The following is a 16,952-nucleotide window of genomic DNA, read 5'->3' on the forward strand; positions in this document are numbered from 1 at the left end:
TTCCTCTCTTTTTCTATTATTTTCAATTTGGCTAATGGTCTCTACTGAAGCATATTTGGAATGTAATCTGCTTATCAGCCAGCTGTTCTGGCCTAGTGCAGATTTACAATTTAAAAACATATGTGGCTCTAGAGCTGTATGACAAAATGTAATTAAAAAATGAAAATATGATTTTTAAAGACACAAATATTTATTATTTTCACTCAAGACAACAATACATAGCAGGCCCTCTACTATACTTTTTTGCAGTATCTCATTTACACCTCAACAACCCTGCAATAGAGTTAGTGGTAGTCTCATGATTTTACAAATGAGAAAACCAAGTATTAGAGAAATTACCCACCCAAAGTTATGATAAATAAGTGGAAGAATCCTAATCTAAGGCAGGTTGATAAACTCAAATGTCAGTGCTTTTAATCAATTGAAAATAAACAAACGAACCAAAACATTACCCACTGCCTCACTCTTAATAGGATTTTAAGGTTACCGAGGTAAGGTGATTTTTTAAATCCTGGTACAATTCTAATTTACTTGAAAAAGAAAAAAAAATTTAAAGACAATGTCTGCTACTGAAATGTACTCAGAACAGCATGTTCTTTCCTAGAAATTAAAAACTTAGTAGGCAGTACATGCAGCCCACACTAGGGACGATTTCCATGCTTAAGCTCTAATGCAAAACAGTTTTTCATGCAGAGAAAAAAGGTCTAGACAGTCATATGCCAAATAAGTGTTTACTTCAGGATTTTTTTTTCAGGACGGGGGGGATATGTGAGGAGTTTGGAGGATTTTTGTTCTGTCTTCTATGGGCTTCTGTATTTTTCAATTTTAGGAGAATACTTTTAAATGCATTTCAATGAGTCAAAATCAAACACCTGAAGCCCCGATAGTATAAAATAACTGTACCCTCTTTATCCTTTTATCCTCTTTTTCTTGAACATCTCAAAGTAATCTTTCTGAGAACATTCCAAGGGAGCATTTATAAAATTATGGTCAAAAACAATAAAAGAGCTAGAAGCAAATGCTTCCATATTTATTATAATAGAAGTAGGAAGGTACTATGAAAAACAAACAACTGAAAAAATATTCATAATTTTAGGCTAACGAAATGCAACTGGACAACAGCAGGTGATACTTCTGAAGTACAAGAAAGGAAAAACACAAAAAAAACGTAAGCTATGAGCTCTTCAAACTTAAGACCTAACGGAACCAATATATCAGGGAAAATATTTTCAAATCAAAATCTCTAGGAAAAAATATTCAAGGTAAAGTAGAGTTCATGAACAACTACAATCAACATCTGTTATAAAGGCAAAAGATTTTAAGTAACACACTGAAATATGCCGTACAACAGCAAGTCCAGATAAACATCATACAGACACACGGATGAAAATACCTGCTTTGAGGATAAACAATTTCTTTTTCCTAAAGTAAAGCTATTTGCTTCAAACTCTGAACTACAGTGATAGTAAAAGCACTGTGGCGTATCAGTCCGGCCACATGACAGGGAAAGTACACTGGACTAGGAATTAGAACATCTCAGTCTGAGTCCCTCTGCTCTGACAATATATTGCCTGCGCAGATTATTTAACTTCTCTGAGACTCAGTTTCCTCATCAATAAAGTGCCCTATGTACTTCACAAAGGGTTTCTGTGATGCTTAAATGAGATAATGTAAAATAAACCTGATTTGAAGGCTGTCACAAACACTGTACAAAGATATTGAACACATGATGTCTTAAGGCCTTTCCAACTATAATTCCAGAATTCTACTTTCACTGTTGTGTAATTCATGAGCCACATATGCAATCAACCAACAGAGCCGGATGTGGTGGGCATTTCTTTAAGTAATAACGTAGTACTTTTACTCCTCCTACTGGCTGAGATTTACATATCATTATTATACTTATTAACAATACATGGCACCATTACTATGTGTTGAGTATTGTTCTGAGTGTTTTGAATGCATTAACTCATTTAATTCTCACAGTAACAGAAACTGGTGATCTCAAGTGACATATTCCAAGTGAAAAAGCCACACTGTGGTTTATGAAAAAGTCTGACTAGTGATATCACCTTATACTTAGAAATAATAGTACTTCGAAGTGCTTCTTTACAAACATCTAATTTGATTCTTATAAGCAACTCTGTGAGGTAGACAGGGCAGGTGTTCTTTTCCCTATTTTACAGAGGAGAAAACTAAAGCTAAGCAAGGTTTAGTACCTTGCTTAGGATCACAAGCATAATAACAGAGCCAAAACTAAATCCAAAACCTCTGCCTTCTGATCTTAATCCAAGGTTCATCCATTACCATATTTCCTCAGCCACGAAAATGAACAGGTAAAAACTGCTGTTTTTGGTTACCACGGAGTCGATTCCAGCTTGTGGCAACCCCATGTATGCAGAATAGAACTACTCCATAGAGTTCTCAAGGTTGTGACCTTTAAGAAGCAGATTGCTAGGCCTGCCTGCCCAGCAATCTGGGTGGGTTTGAACCACCAACCTTTCAGCTAGGAGCTGGGTGATTAATCATTTGAGCCACCCAGGGACTCCTAGACGAAAACTATGAAGACTGATCAATTGAACCAACATAATTTCTTACAAGGCCCTCACCAGTACAAAATTCAGGCTATTTCATAACCTGAAGTATTTTGTTTTTAAATATGAAATCACCAACACTATAAGGAAAAGTAACTTCTTGCCTTGGTTGTGTCAAAAACACAGTAGGGGCAAAATATCTTGGTAGCCAGAAATCTAAATCAGTTACTTGCCTTTGACATTATATTTAAATTAAACACTACAAGACTCATTTGTTAAGAAACAAATTTGAGCCTCAGACCAAGCTGCTGGGCTACAGCCTGCTCCTCATTTCTGGGGTAAGATATATCTTGTAGCCCAGGAGATAAGACAAATATAAAGAACAAGAAAAGAAACATCAAAAGGCTACTAATAGGCAGGAGGCTGAATAAAGGATATGGAGAATTTCTGCATTTCTTGAGGCCTTTCCTATATACAAGCAAAAATTGTCACAATACAATGACATGTCACCAGAAATCACCTTTGGGAGCCATGCCAGAGGATTCCATTACAGGTTAAAAAAACTCTATTATACCAAAGTACTTCTAACTATAAACCCTAATCGGAAGGGTCCAAAATAAGCCCAACTTTTATTAACACAACTACCTTCATAGTTTATGTAAAAATGCATGGTCTGATTATAAATAAAAAAAAAATAGGAGTACATAAATTAACCGAGAAATTCTAGATTAGAAGGCAACCAAGTCTACTTATGGCCTGTCTCAGAAAGTAAAATCCCTACATCCCACCTCAAGCTATACCAATTAAATTTGATTATCACATTAATACATACCTGGTAGAGTTCTTCTAAATTGTACTTAATCGAAGTGCTATTCTGGATAGCTTCCACTGCTTCTTTCAGTTTCTGCCATGTTTCATCTGTGTAGTTTTCTGGTAATTTAGGCTTATCTAGGTAACACATAAAAGATTGACATCAGAATAATATACACGATATGTTAACTGAAGGGTCCACAAAATACAACAGCATTACTATTTTTTTCCAGGGGAAATTGTGATCTTTATAACTTTATTAAACCTAAATACTAACTAACCACTGGGTTTAAGCTCAGTACAAAAAATAAAATTTGAAATTCCAGAATACTGTTTAAGTCATTTTGACTCACTATTAAAATTGAAGGTGAGGGCTTTTTTTTTTTTTCTTTCACTTATTGATTTTATTGCTTCAAAACATAAAAATTCAAGAATGACATATAGAAAACAGGAATGTTGATCTTATTCCATCACATATGAAACGTTAAGTCAACATGAATTTTGTACTTGAGATTTAAAATGTCAAGTGCCTACTACTGAAAGGCATTTTATAAACATCTTCATCTTTCCAAAAACACCCCGAGGAAGGTATTATCCCTATCTTACAACTGAAGAAACTGAGGCTCAAAGACTCATTTAGTAGGGCTTGCCCAAGGTCACCATAGCTAATCATTGGCAAAGCTGGGATTCTAATTCAGGTCTGATGACCCCCAAATTTATATGCAGCATCTACAGAAACGGAAAGAAACATCTTAACTCAGGTTTTAATTTAAACTATATTTACAAGCAGAGAGAAACATTAAAAAACTAAAACATCCAAATGACTCCAAAACCTATGTAGCATTTTCAGAAATGGGAAAGAACATCTTAATCCAGGCTTTAATTTAAATTTCACTGACGAGCAATCAACGATTAAAATAAAATTTTAAAACACCCAAATGCCTTAATAATGTATTTTTACTTTAGGGAGGAGGAAAAAAAATACAACAAAATCTCTGAAACCAATTTGCAAATGCAGTGAGGATCATAGCTCATTTCTTTAAAAAAAAAATCCTTGGCTATTAAACTGATACATGTTTTAATTGAAATACTGAACACATTAGCCAATTACAATCCATATTCACTACAGAAAGCTCTACTATTAAATCAGAAAGATTACAACACTCTTGAGAGCCTGGGATAGGAGGGAAGTGATACAAAAAAGAAAAGGTTAAAAACACAACACTATATCCCCTTGCTTGAGATAAAATAAAGCACATTTCTGATTTCTACACTAATGTTGGAAACACAAACAAGGAGAACCTAATTTTCTCAGTACGAATATTTAGCCACAGGCACTCATGTGATAAATATTACTTAAGTTCATTCATTTACTTCTCCATTCAGTAGACATTTTAGCATGTCCTACCTGTAAGTTGTTAAAGAGTGTTGAAAAAGTCAGTCAGAAAAGCAGAAACACATTCAACAAATAAAAATTAATTCAGCTCAGTTACATTTTAAAAAATTGCTGATTTTATATTTGCAACAACATATTCATAATATTCTCAACCACATATCTCAAACACAGTATCAACAATTTTTCCTAAAAGCTGCAGGTCAGTACTTTAAACTTATTTTAGGGATGAAAAAATAAATGTAGTAATTGTTCCCATCTTTAGATTACTGGTTCACAGAGTTACTACTGTGTATACACAGTATTTTTCACTTCCAAATCTTACCTTTTGGAAAGCAGTGCAGAGATCATAAATATTTTTCTCCAAATATTGCTTCCACAATGAATTTCAAGAACGTAGTTTTCAACAATATAAATCTAATTATAAATCTTATCTGAGCATCTTAACTCAAGGATCACCACTGCTACCTGCATTTATTTCTAGGATTGGAGGATGTGGCCTACTGAAGCATAAAAATAAAAATCCCAGCAGTGTCAAGCCTCACTATGAACCTAAAATAAATAAACCTCTTCAGAACACAAGTTTCTCACCTGTAAAATCCGGATCAATCATACTGGCTGTTGATGTTATAAAAAATAGCAAATTAAATACAATGGGTTGAGAAAGACCTCAAAATACTGCACGGAAACACCCAGTGTAAGCTTCTGCACAGGGATACTAACCGCCCCCGGAAAATGAACCCTCCACCAAAAAAAGGACCTCCCTCCACCTCATTGACTATGCATAAATTAGGCCACCTCTATACTGTTTAACATATTAACACAAATAGAGCACGTGACCGCTCAAGTGTCAAATCCTTAGTAGGTGATTAGGGATTTTGGCCTTGGTTACCTTTAAAGTTCTTGATCACTAACTTCTTAGCAGAGCCAGGCTTGCTGTTAGCAAAGCTAGAGACGGTGGTAGAAGATTTGGCTAGGCCGTTTGCATGATGCACCGAAGCCACGGAAGAGATTAATATACTCTTATGTTTAAGTTGTTGCTGCTGAGATGTTGCAGCGGTTGGTGAAGATGAGGAGGAGGAGGAGGAGGAGGATTCCTCAGCCATCTTAGCATCAAACCCTACAAACTCCAGGGTGTCTTCAAAACGCAGCTTCTTCTGTATTGGAACGTGGCTGGAAGCAGCCACTGAAACCCCCAAGCAGAAGGACGAGGTTGAAGGGGATGCCGAATCCCTGGGTTGTAAAGGAGGAGTGGAAGAGGAAGAAGAGGTGGAATCAAAGTCTTCTCTCTCGTTACTACTGTTACTGCTGCTGCTGCTACTGCTGTTTAACTTTCTCTTCTTGGCAGAGGTGGGCGGAGTGGTGCTGGTATTACCATCAGTGGCAGATCTGACCTCCTGAGCAGCAGCAGCAGCTGAGGGATTGGGGGAAGAAAAACCTGTTGGAAACATGAAAATAGCGGGGTCAACAGGCAGAGGAGCATCAAAAACCTAGGTTTATATGTCTGCGTGCGTGTAGGGGAGAAGGTGGCAATGCTAGAGGGGGAAGGGAAGAAAGAAGAGAGGAGAAACACAGAGGACGAGAAGGAAAGTGAAGGGGGGGGCTACACCGGGGGAATGGGAGGGTTTGGGAAGGCGGAGAGGCTGACACCAGGAGTGAGCAGAACCAGGGGGACGGCGAATGAGGAGGGAGACAGGTAAACGGCCCTGCCGTCCCCCTCCCCTGCTTTTCAATCTCTCTCTCCCCCCTTTCTGCAGGAGCGACTCAGTGAGTGTCTGAGGCTGCAGCTCCTCCTCCTTTTTTCCCTCTCCCTGGGAGGAGAGATGCTGTGACTGGGGGGAGGGGGAGAAACCCGGGGCTTGTTATTGTCAATAGCACAAGAGGCTAAAGATGGCGACACTTCCTGTCACGCGGCGTCGTGGGAGGGGCGGCGTCTCACCGGGAGTGGGGGGTGGAGAGGAGCACTGCAGTCGCCCGGGGGGCGGGGGAGCAGGGGAGCTGGCGAGCAGGGAGGCGGCGGGAAAGGGGCGGCTAGGAGCCCCAGACACTCCCTGCTCTTTCGCTCCTTCCCTGCAGCACTCTTCTCCCCCCTCCCCCCTCGCACACCAAGAACTCCCACCCTGTCCTTAACGGTCCCGCGGGAAGCTTCGCGCCGCAGCGCCCTTACCGGAAGTGACTGGGCAGACACTTTTCATAGCGCCCAGATCCCGAAGCCCCCGGGTCCGCAGACTTGAGTTGGGGGGGGGCGGGGGGGGAGGGAGACGGGGAAAGGGCGGAGGGGGCGGGCCTGCGAGACACCTTCGATGCTCCTGATTGGAGCTTTCTGAACGCGGGGCGGGCGGGGAGCGGGTGGGTGGCGGGAGAAGGAGCGGGAAGGAGCCTGCAGGGGAGGGAAGGTGGTGACGGCGAGGGGCGGGGTGAGCTAGCTGGAAAAAAAAGGAAGAGGAGGGATGGAGTAAGAAGTAAGTGAACAGGAGAATGGAAACTTTGAAAGAGATAAAGGGACAAGGAGAGGCTGCAAGGCAAGGGGAGTAACCCGAAATAGAGGAAAGAAGAATGATGCCATTACACATGTTGCTAGAGAGGAATGTCACGATGTTAAGATAGGAAAGAAAAGGAGTTCTGATTCAGTGAAGCTACAAAATTGTTTCTCTTTTATACCAAGGACACCACTGGCCAACTACTGAATTGGGCTGGGGTTTTGATACCTTTCCGAGTAATGTAACTGCAAAATCTTTTACCTTCCTACAAGGAGCAGTTTCTAAAATGGCCAGAGTTAAGCCATCTTAGGCCAAGAAACAGGAAGGTAACTAACCCTCTCCAGCACAATTCCCAGGACCACCTCCTAACCCCCACCCTGTCAGTCCTTAACCTAGATATTTATAGACACACAAAGCCGAACACCCAGTTCCTTCTTTTACCAAATTTCAGCTCGTACATTTTGTCTCAAAGAAGACATTTTAGGAGAAAATTGGTTAAAGTAAATGCGTTCAATGAGCCCAAGTTTTAAATTTACTAATAAGAAAAAAAAAACCCCTCTAAATTTGGTTAAGAGAGCCACAATAATAAATTTCCTGTTGGGAGTTTTTACTTAACCCAAGGGCATTCTCAGGGGAAAGAATATAATGTCAAATAAAACTAAATTTGCCAACCTGTTGATCATCCTAATTGCAGAAACACTCAATGAGTATGTACTGAAAGACTTACATGCCAGACACTATGCCAGGTCCCTGCCCTTGACAAGCCAGTGGGGGAAGACAGTTTCAAAACAAATTTCTGTAACAGAACTTCAAGATATAAACAAAATACTGTGGGAACAGAAAGACTGAAGCAAGACAAATGGGGGAAATTTGGAGCAGTCAGGACGTGTTTCAAATAGTAGAGAACATTTATGCTGGGTCTCTTTTAAGTGGAAGATGCCAAAAAGACAAGAGGGGAGAGGGTGAAAGGCTTTCTAGGCAATGGAAACAACGTGGGCAAAACAGGGAGTTGTGAAAGGGCCTGGCCTGTTTATAGAAACATGGAATGTGCAGACAGGCTGAAAAGGAGGGTATCTGGTTGGGAGTAAGGAAGATAAGGCTCAAGAGTGCCTGGTACATCAATCAAGAATTTTGGAGTCTACCCTGTAGGCTATGTATTCTCATTGAATGAGACTAAAATAATGCCGTGACTTTGTCACTTTCTTTATAAGGGAGGATTAACTGACAAATTTTCAGGATTTAATTAACAAGGTTATTCTAATTCATTTTCCTTAGAAGATCTATGGAAGTGCTAGCTGTTTTTTAAAAAATGCAAATGTTAATGCAACTGAAAGACAAAGATAAAAGGTGTTTTTTGCCATACAAAGATAAGTTTTTATACCAACCTAAAGGATAGCTGAGACCTGTTAATTAACATTCAACTACATTCTAGTAATAACTTCCAATCTGACAAGGTTATCCAAGGCCTTCAATCTTCCGAGTTACATCTTAAAGCTAAAAGCACAGACCCTTGGTTCTTAAATCCTGGCTCACTTTTAATGACCCAGTAATCCGTTGTTTAAGTTTCTTGTTTTTAAATGGTCAATAATCATCTTCCTTTTACAACCACATTTTATGTTGTGCCAGGTCAATCCTCACATATTTAGCGTATCTTAATGTGGATATGTAATTTTAATTAAAAAAAATCCAAACCCAAACCCATTGCCTTTGAGTCGATTCTGACTCATAGCAACCCTACAGGACGGAGTAGAACTGCCCCACAGGGTTTCCAAGGAGCGCCTGGTGGATTCGAACTGCTGACCTTTTGGTTAGCAGCCATAGCACTTAACCACTATGCCACCATGGTTTCCTAATTTTAATAATGCTTCTTTACTCAACATTTACATTTTGTGGCAAAAACCAGCTTAGATATTACTATATGATGTGTGAGAACCAGACCTTTATTTCTTCTTGGACCCTTGGGCCAATTTAAAAATAAGTTGCTTTGTAAAACATCTGTTACATCAAGAATCAATTGGGCCTAGCTAAAACATAAACATATATCCTATACACTTGTATCATACACCCAAACATTTTCCAACCAATGTTAAACATTCTCAGCATTAAAATACATTTTTTGAGGTTGAACTCACTGCAGCCACAATAATCAAGACGTGTGATATAGGGCACCATACAATTATAGCCATCCTCAGACTAAACTAGATTGGGCACTTAACACATATTCCATATATAGATCTTTCATCTTGTGAGTTCAACTCATACCTTAGAAACATTAATTAAACTTTACAATGATGCCAGATGACATGCAGTTATTATTGGCCTTATTTTAACCAAGTAAATAAATCAATCTAGCTATTTATGAAGGTAAATGTATAAAGGAATAAATAGAAACAAAGACAGGGGACTAATTTCCAACGTCCATCCCCCTATTTCTGTAGGAATATCCCTAAAAAGGCAGAGTGTGACCTGTTTTCCTTTTCTGATCACAGGGACTCCCCCAGGGGCTTGGTTTTAGGTCCTCTCCAGACATAGCAGGGGCTTGCTAGTAGATAAACATTCCTGAAATCCTTGTTATCCAATGGATAGGATTTTCCTTAAAAAGAAGAGATTGCTTGCTCAGGAGAATACTGAAGATGCTTCCGAAACAAGCATTGTTTAAAAATGTATCAAGAAAAGAGAACCACTGGACAAAAGGCAGTCCATTTTCTCTATGCACTTTTTTGAAGGACTGTCTTTGAAGCAAGGAAATACAGAAAAGGCAAGCCAGGCAGTGCTGAGATAGTAAAATAAAGATTCTATCATAATAAGGGCTTTGTTATGCAATCAATAGCAACAGGTTGCTATGGGATGACACAGGAGGCAAAAGCTCAAGCAAAGAGGAACCAACTACATGATGTGAATTCATCATTTTCCCATCCTGGAGTTGATTTATAAAAGCAAAGAACTTAATAAATGCTGAACCTAGGTGTTTAAGGTGCTAAGGAAAATGTAAATACATAACAAAATCATTTATCTTCTATGTAAAATTATCTCAAACTGAAGACTGACTGACTCGGGTACATCAGCCATTTGAGGACTCTGTCCCTTAGCTCAGAGATTTTGTCTAGTGTCATAGCTGTGAACCATCTGGAAGACAGATTTAAGGACTAGAAGTTAGGGGCAAGTTGTTTTCCCTGGGGTTTGGGGAATGGCAGTAGGACCAGCCACTGATTACATCTCTCTTTGGTGCACCGGCATTACAAAAAACACAGAACAAAAAACCTTGTTGCCTAATCAGAATCAAAGGACTCATATCAACCCTATAGGTCAGAGTAGAACTGCCCCATAGGGTTTCCAAGGCTGTAATCCACATCTTTCTCCCAGGGAGTGGCTGGTGGGTTCAAACCACCAACCTTTAGGTTAGCAGCTGAGCGCTTAACCACTGCGCCACCAGGGTTCCTTTGGTGCTGGCATAGCACTTGCTTACTATGGAGTTACTGGGACTATTTTAACCTTCTGTTTACTTTATCGGGAAACCTGGTGGCCAATGGTTAAGAGCTAAGGCTGCTAACCAAAAGGTCCACAGTTCGAATCCACCAGGTGCTACTTGGAAACCATATGGGGCAGTTCTACTTTGTCCTATAGGGTCACTATGAGTCAGAATCGACTTGAGGGCAACAGGTTTGGTTTGGTTTACTTTATTGGAGCCCTGGTGGTGCTAGTGGTTAAGTGTCTGGCTGCTAACCAAAAGGTCCACAGTAAGAATCCACCAGCCACCCCTTTGGAAACCACATGGGGAAGTTCTACTCTGTCCTACAGGGCTGCTGTGAGTTGGAATCGACCCGACAGCACTGGGTTTCGTTTGGTTTTGGTCTCACAGTCCCCCTCCCACCCTAGCCCTCCTTAATGTTTAATCTTCTAAGGTCATTCAGCTTTTCTTTTTCGCAACAACAGGGCCAGCTTAGATTTAAATTAGCTGTTCCCAACTCTGACTGGACATTAGAATCATCTGAGGAGTTAAAAAAAAAAAAAAAAAAAAAACCTTCGCCCAGGTCCAAAGCTAGTCCAACTGTAAATCAGAAGCTCTGTAAGGCCTTAGTTACTATTTTTAAGAAGTCCCCCAGGTCCTATATACATACAAGGTTGAGAGACCACAGTTTGTAAGTGAGGTATGCATGTATTATCATTTGAATTGGGCTGCTATTCCTTCTAAGCCCTTTGATGCCTGAAATTTCACAATTATTTACTCACTCCTTTGAATAAACATTGCTTCACTCCCTAGGGAATTTTTTTCAAATGTAAACTAGCCGGAGAAAACTTAGTTCCTAATCCTTTAAGGTGAATGCTTGGGGGGCGGGGAGGGCGGGTAGTATAACACAAAAGTCTTAAGTGCCTGGGGGTAAACATTTAGATGAAAGCACTGCATGGGGGAAGGTAAAAAAAAAAAAAAAGTTCCCAACAAAAGAAAGAATTCTGAGTACAATTTGCTGACCTCACTGTACTGCCTCGGGCCAATGCTTCTTTGTGAAAATTGCCTATTTAAGATCTAGTCAATTTTGATGGTTTACCCCAGATGCCAAAATCATGTTAAAATTTAAATATTTTTTTATAAGCAAATCAAAGAGCAGACATTGAGAATGTAGGTTTTGAACTATCCATAAATGCCCAACTTAGGAATTATCACTCACCATAGGGATGTTTCTATTGCCAAATCATCGATTTTTCTTGATTCTATTAAATGTCCTTTCTTCCTACCAATTACTATTTCTTTTAGTCATTCAACAAAAATATATTGAGCAAATACTTTGGGCAAAGCATGGTGCTAGATGTCATAAGGGAATATGGAACTAATAAAATGTATAAACTTCCATTTGCAGTTAATTTTACAGTTTTGCAAAGCACTTTCACACAGAATCTTATTTTATCCTCATAACCACACTGCGAAGTAGGTCAGGGGCCATCCCCATTTTACAGATGAGAAACTGGCTCAGGGAAGGTTTAAATGCCTTGCCAAAGTCAATAGTACACTGAACTTAAACCCAGTTCTTCTCCAGCTACAAAAAAAAAAAAAACCCACTGCCATCGAGTGGATTCTGACTCATAGTGACCCTACAGTACAGAGTAGAACTGCCCCATAGGGTTTTCAAGGAGCACCCGGACCCTTAGGTTGGCAGCCATAGCTCTTAACCACTACACCACCAGGGTTTCCCCAACTATAAATACAGTACTACAAAATGGTATACGATTTAGTAAGGAGACATGCCATAAAATAGTCTCAAGTAGTAGGCAAGTGAGGAAGAGGCAGTCAGAGCCACACTCACCAGGAGAAAAAAAAACAAACTCCTTTATTGAGACAAGCTAAATCGCAGTGCCCAAAAGGAGACCAGGTTTGGATGCCATTCAGGCTATCATCAAGCAGGTAGGACACAGTAGCAAGCAATGTATGTTCAAGGAGACACTGGTAATTTGGTTTTAGAGAATCTGTCCACTCCCAGGCTGGACCCTCAACCAGTGGCTTATCTATACAGGAAGTAGAAACCGGTTCCTTCTCCTGGCCAAATCCAGGAAAATACTAAACAAACCTTGCCTGAGGATCCATTATGATCCAGTCACTGAGTACAAAGACAACCCTTGCCCGCAAAAAGTTCTGAATTGGCCTAGTGGGTGAGTCAGACAATTATAGGACAGCATGATAGAGACGACTGCAATGGGAACACAGAGGAAGGACACCTGGCCCAGCATAAGAAAGTGAGGGGAGTGGAGAAAGAATGGGGGTAAGGAGCTAAGAATAGCTTCCACAGAAAGTAATTCAATCTAAACATGAAGGGTGAGTGGGAATAAGCCAGACAAGGGGAGTGGGAGGGAGCAGGGGGGACAAAGAAGGAAGACTTTTAAATCTGAAAGTGAGAGAGAATGGGACATATTTGGGAAGTTGTAAGGAAACTAATTTCCAGAGCATAACAACAGTTCTAATCAGAAACTCCGGAGAGCTAAGCTCTCGGAAATCAAGGCGGAATCCCAGGCTCAAATCTGGCACAGCATCTCTGAGGCCTCTTAGAACCAAACCTTACTCTTATACCCTACTTGTGACTGGAGCTGTGGCTACTGATAACACTTCTTGGGCCAGACTGGTTCGGGAATTGATCCTACAGGTTGGGCTCATCCTTAAATGTAAGAGCTGAGAACCACAAAAGGGGTGGGGGAATGAGGCATGGGAAATAAGCCATGGGCTGAAGAGAGAATACAGATACATATACAACCGCAATACTGGGCAAAAGGAATTCAGATCACGACCCTATAGGACAGAGAAGAGCTGCAGCATAGGGTTTCCGAGGAGCAGCTGGTGGATTCAAATTGCCGACCTTTTGGTTAGCAGCCCATCCGTAACTCTTAACCACTGTGCCACCAGGGCTTGAAGAACAGGGATGGGCAAACTACAGCCCGTGAACCAAATTCAGCCACCTGTCTGTTTTTGTAAATAAGTTTTATTATAACACTACCATGTTCATTCCTTTACATATTTTCTATGGCTGCTTTTGGGCAAAAACAGTAGTTCAGTGGATTCAACAAAGACTACATAGCCCATAAAGCCTAAAATATTTCCTATCTAGTCCTTTACAGAAAAAAAAAAAAATCACTGATCCTTGCACTAGAATATACTAAGTGTTAAAACCAGAGATATGGAGAATATTTTAGTGGTGGCTCAAAGAAGGAAGTGATTTAAAACATGCTAACGATTTTCTGTTCCTAGTCTACAGCCTGTAGCCTGTAAATGATGTTAAGAGAACATTCTTTCAGAGGGGAATGGCTAAATAAATTGTGGTATATTTTAAAGTTTAAAAATAAGGAAAACTTAAGGATATATAATGTAAAACTATTAAAATATATAGAACGGAAATAATAAACACAAAATTCAGAATAGGGGTTTGCTCTGCGGGGGAGAGAGGATAAAAGTTTAGGAAAGAAGAATAGGTAGATTCAAATGCACTGGTAATGTTTTAGTTCTAAAGGTGGATGTTAGGTTCACGGAAGTTTGTTTTATTTTTATGCTCCATAAATTACATGTCACACATATTCTTTTGTATGTATTAAACATTACATAATAAAAAGTTTAAAGATGGAAGGTGGTGACCTGTAGAACTCTAGAGCACGGCAGTTTAGAGAATAGCTGGCAGAGATGGCAAATGAGAACTAGGGCCAATTTTTGGAACATTTAACCCTATCTTGTGGATTCCCTGAAACTACTTGGCGGTGGGAGGAAATTACCCTCTGACCTCGTGGAATACACTTTCCATGGTCCCTAAAATGGGGGTTTAGGATTGTTGTAGTTTGCATATTGCAGGAAATCTGAACTTAATTTGTAGTATCAGGATGCTGAGATCTGGAGACCTGCCACTAACTTGGTAGGTACGAGAAAGACCATGGCCCATTCAAGCAAATGCAAGTATTACCATGCTGCGTGACTGATGTGCAGTCAGCCTGTGGGGGAAGGATGGAAGATGAAGACAGAGGCAGGCAGAGTTCAGGTCATGACATCCATTGTATACCATGCTCCAGTTTGGATTTTATCCATCAGGTCATGGGTAACCACTAAAGGGCTTCAAGCAAGGGAGGGAGTAATGTGATCTGATGTATACAGAGTTTCCATTTAGAAAGACCACTCAAATATGATTCTAATGTCTGGGCCTCAACGATCTTTGACTACAAGAAAAGGTGACATCTACCCTCATTCCCTGCTCCCCAAACTAAACCCACTCCCCAAAGGTAACCTTAGTTAACAGTTTGCTGATTAAAGATCTTTTTCTATATATTTACCAACAGATTTTTTTTTAAAGGATCATACTGTATGAATTGTTCCATGACTATTTTATTTATCCTTTGGATATCCTTCCTGTCAGTATATATAAATCTACCTCACTGTTTTTCCAAGGCAGCACAGCATACTGCAGTGAAACCTGTGAGAGCTAGAACTTGACAAGACTACCTTGTTTTTCCAAGTCTTTTAAGTTTTCCACCTTTAACAGGGTGCAGTCTTACCACTTTTCTAACACTTGTTTCAGTGGAAAATATTTTAGTTTTCTTTCTCTTACAGGTTTCTGCCTCACAAAGGTTCTGGCTTTCATAGGTTTTACTCTATATGTGAATGTACACATTCCTGTCACTTTAAAAAAAATTGTAATTATCACACTTCATTGTTGTTTCTTTTTCCCCTTCCCTTACTTTTGCTGGACTGACTGAATTTCTTTTGTTCCATTTTTCAACTCTTAGTGGTTGGAAAGTTCTACACATTGTGTGCTTCTATTAACGGTTATCTTTCCGTTTTATTTACTTATAGAAATGATTCAAATACATTCTTCCTGTGAAAATAATAAACAATATAGAAGAATCTAGGATAAAAAAAGGGGAAGTGTCCCTTCACTGTTTAGTTTGGTGCCTACTCTTCCTCAGCATTTATGTACATTTATACTGTATATACTTGTACATATACAAATAGGAACCTTTGGTATTTTTAAACATAAATGGCATCATACTATACATATAGTTCTACAATTTGCTTTTTTCACCTAATACATTGAAGATCTACTCATGACAGTGTTGTACACAGATCCTTTATAAGGGCTGCCTACTATTTCACAGTAAAGATGTACCACATTTTATTTAACTATTCTCCTATTTTTGGACATTGGGTGATTTCTATTATTTTGTTACTACAAACATGTTGCAATGAACATACTGTAACATAAAACTTTGTGCACATGTGAAATATTTCTGAGGATATATTTGAAGAAGTAGAATTGGGTCAAGGGGAAGGTATACCTAAAATTTTGATAAATTGCCATATTACTCTTCAGAAATGCTGTACCAATATCCCCTTGCACCTTCAGAATGACCATTGATTGTCCCACACCCTCAGCAACACTAAATATGATCAAACTGTAACGTTTTTGCCAAAATATTATGAGAATTCATTCTCACTGTAAAACAACAACAAAGCAAAAGCAGAAGTACCCTCTTGACCACCATCTCCTGATCCCAATTCTCTCAAGGGGAACTTATTTCCACTTTGTTATTAATTTTTTATTGCTTCATTATGCTTGATCTTCTTAGGAATAATTTAATAATTTCCTCAAGCTTCACAGACACATTGTTAGCAATTATTTAGACTTAACTCTTAAGTTTCACTAGTTTGTTTACTCACCATTGTCTTCTGGGATTGTCCCATCATCACTCCCACTCCCTGAGTCAGATGACTGTGACATCGTCTGTCTAGAAAACAGAGATTTCTCTTTTAAAGCAGTCATCTCCCATATCTGCATGGCGTTATGGGCTCATTAACTGGTTTCTCAACCAATTTTATCCTATTTGTTTCATATCTTCAGGAAAATCCCTCAGAATTTTGGTCTGACTGGAGTCACAGGTTTGTGGAGCCCTGTTAGCATGGCCATTAAGAGCTCTGCTGCTAACCAAAAGCTCCGCAGTTTGACTCCACCAGCCGTTCCTTGAAAACCCTATGGGGCAGTTCTATTCTGTCCTATAGGGTCGCTATGAGTCAGAAACGACTGGACGGCACCTAACAAGAAGTCACATGTTTCCCTGGTATCCCTTGTAGTTATGGCTCTACTTTTTTTTTCTCTTCTTTCATTTAAATCTACGGGTGGGGGTACATGTTTGTTCAAACTAACATCTTAAACTGTTAGTCTGATATCTCCTTTTAAATCCCCAAATTACATTGGTTTGAGCCCCCAATGGAGAAAC

General features: G+C 39.6%; 1 protein-coding gene across 8 annotated transcripts in view; it reads right to left on the reverse strand.

The window, feature by feature from the left end:
• The window catches only part of CUL4B (cullin 4B), a 40,721-nt gene extending 24,193 nt beyond the window's left edge, over positions 1–16,528 (reverse strand). For 5 of the 8 annotated variants that reach the window (XM_064277546.1, XM_064277545.1, XM_064277544.1 and 2 more), the window contains exons 1-3: positions 16,396–16,528; positions 5,630–6,175; positions 3,367–3,482 (exon numbers count right to left, since the gene is read on the reverse strand). In XM_064277546.1, coding sequence (XP_064133616.1) covers positions 3,367–3,482; positions 5,630–6,175; positions 16,396–16,513 — 780 coding nt within the window. In that variant the 5' untranslated portion in view covers positions 16,514–16,528. Of the gene's footprint in view, positions 1–3,366; positions 3,483–5,328; positions 5,574–5,629; positions 6,176–6,904; positions 6,983–16,395 lie in introns of those variants that run through there. The other 3 variants (XM_003414767.4, XM_010594660.3, XM_023553857.2) reach the window with 2 other exon arrangements.
• Between the last annotated feature and the right edge of the window lie 424 nt (positions 16,529–16,952).

The sequence above is a fragment of the Loxodonta africana genome, chromosome X (assembly GCF_030014295.1).
Source record: "Loxodonta africana isolate mLoxAfr1 chromosome X, mLoxAfr1.hap2, whole genome shotgun sequence".
NCBI classification, from domain to species: domain Eukaryota; kingdom Metazoa; phylum Chordata; class Mammalia; order Proboscidea; family Elephantidae; genus Loxodonta; species Loxodonta africana.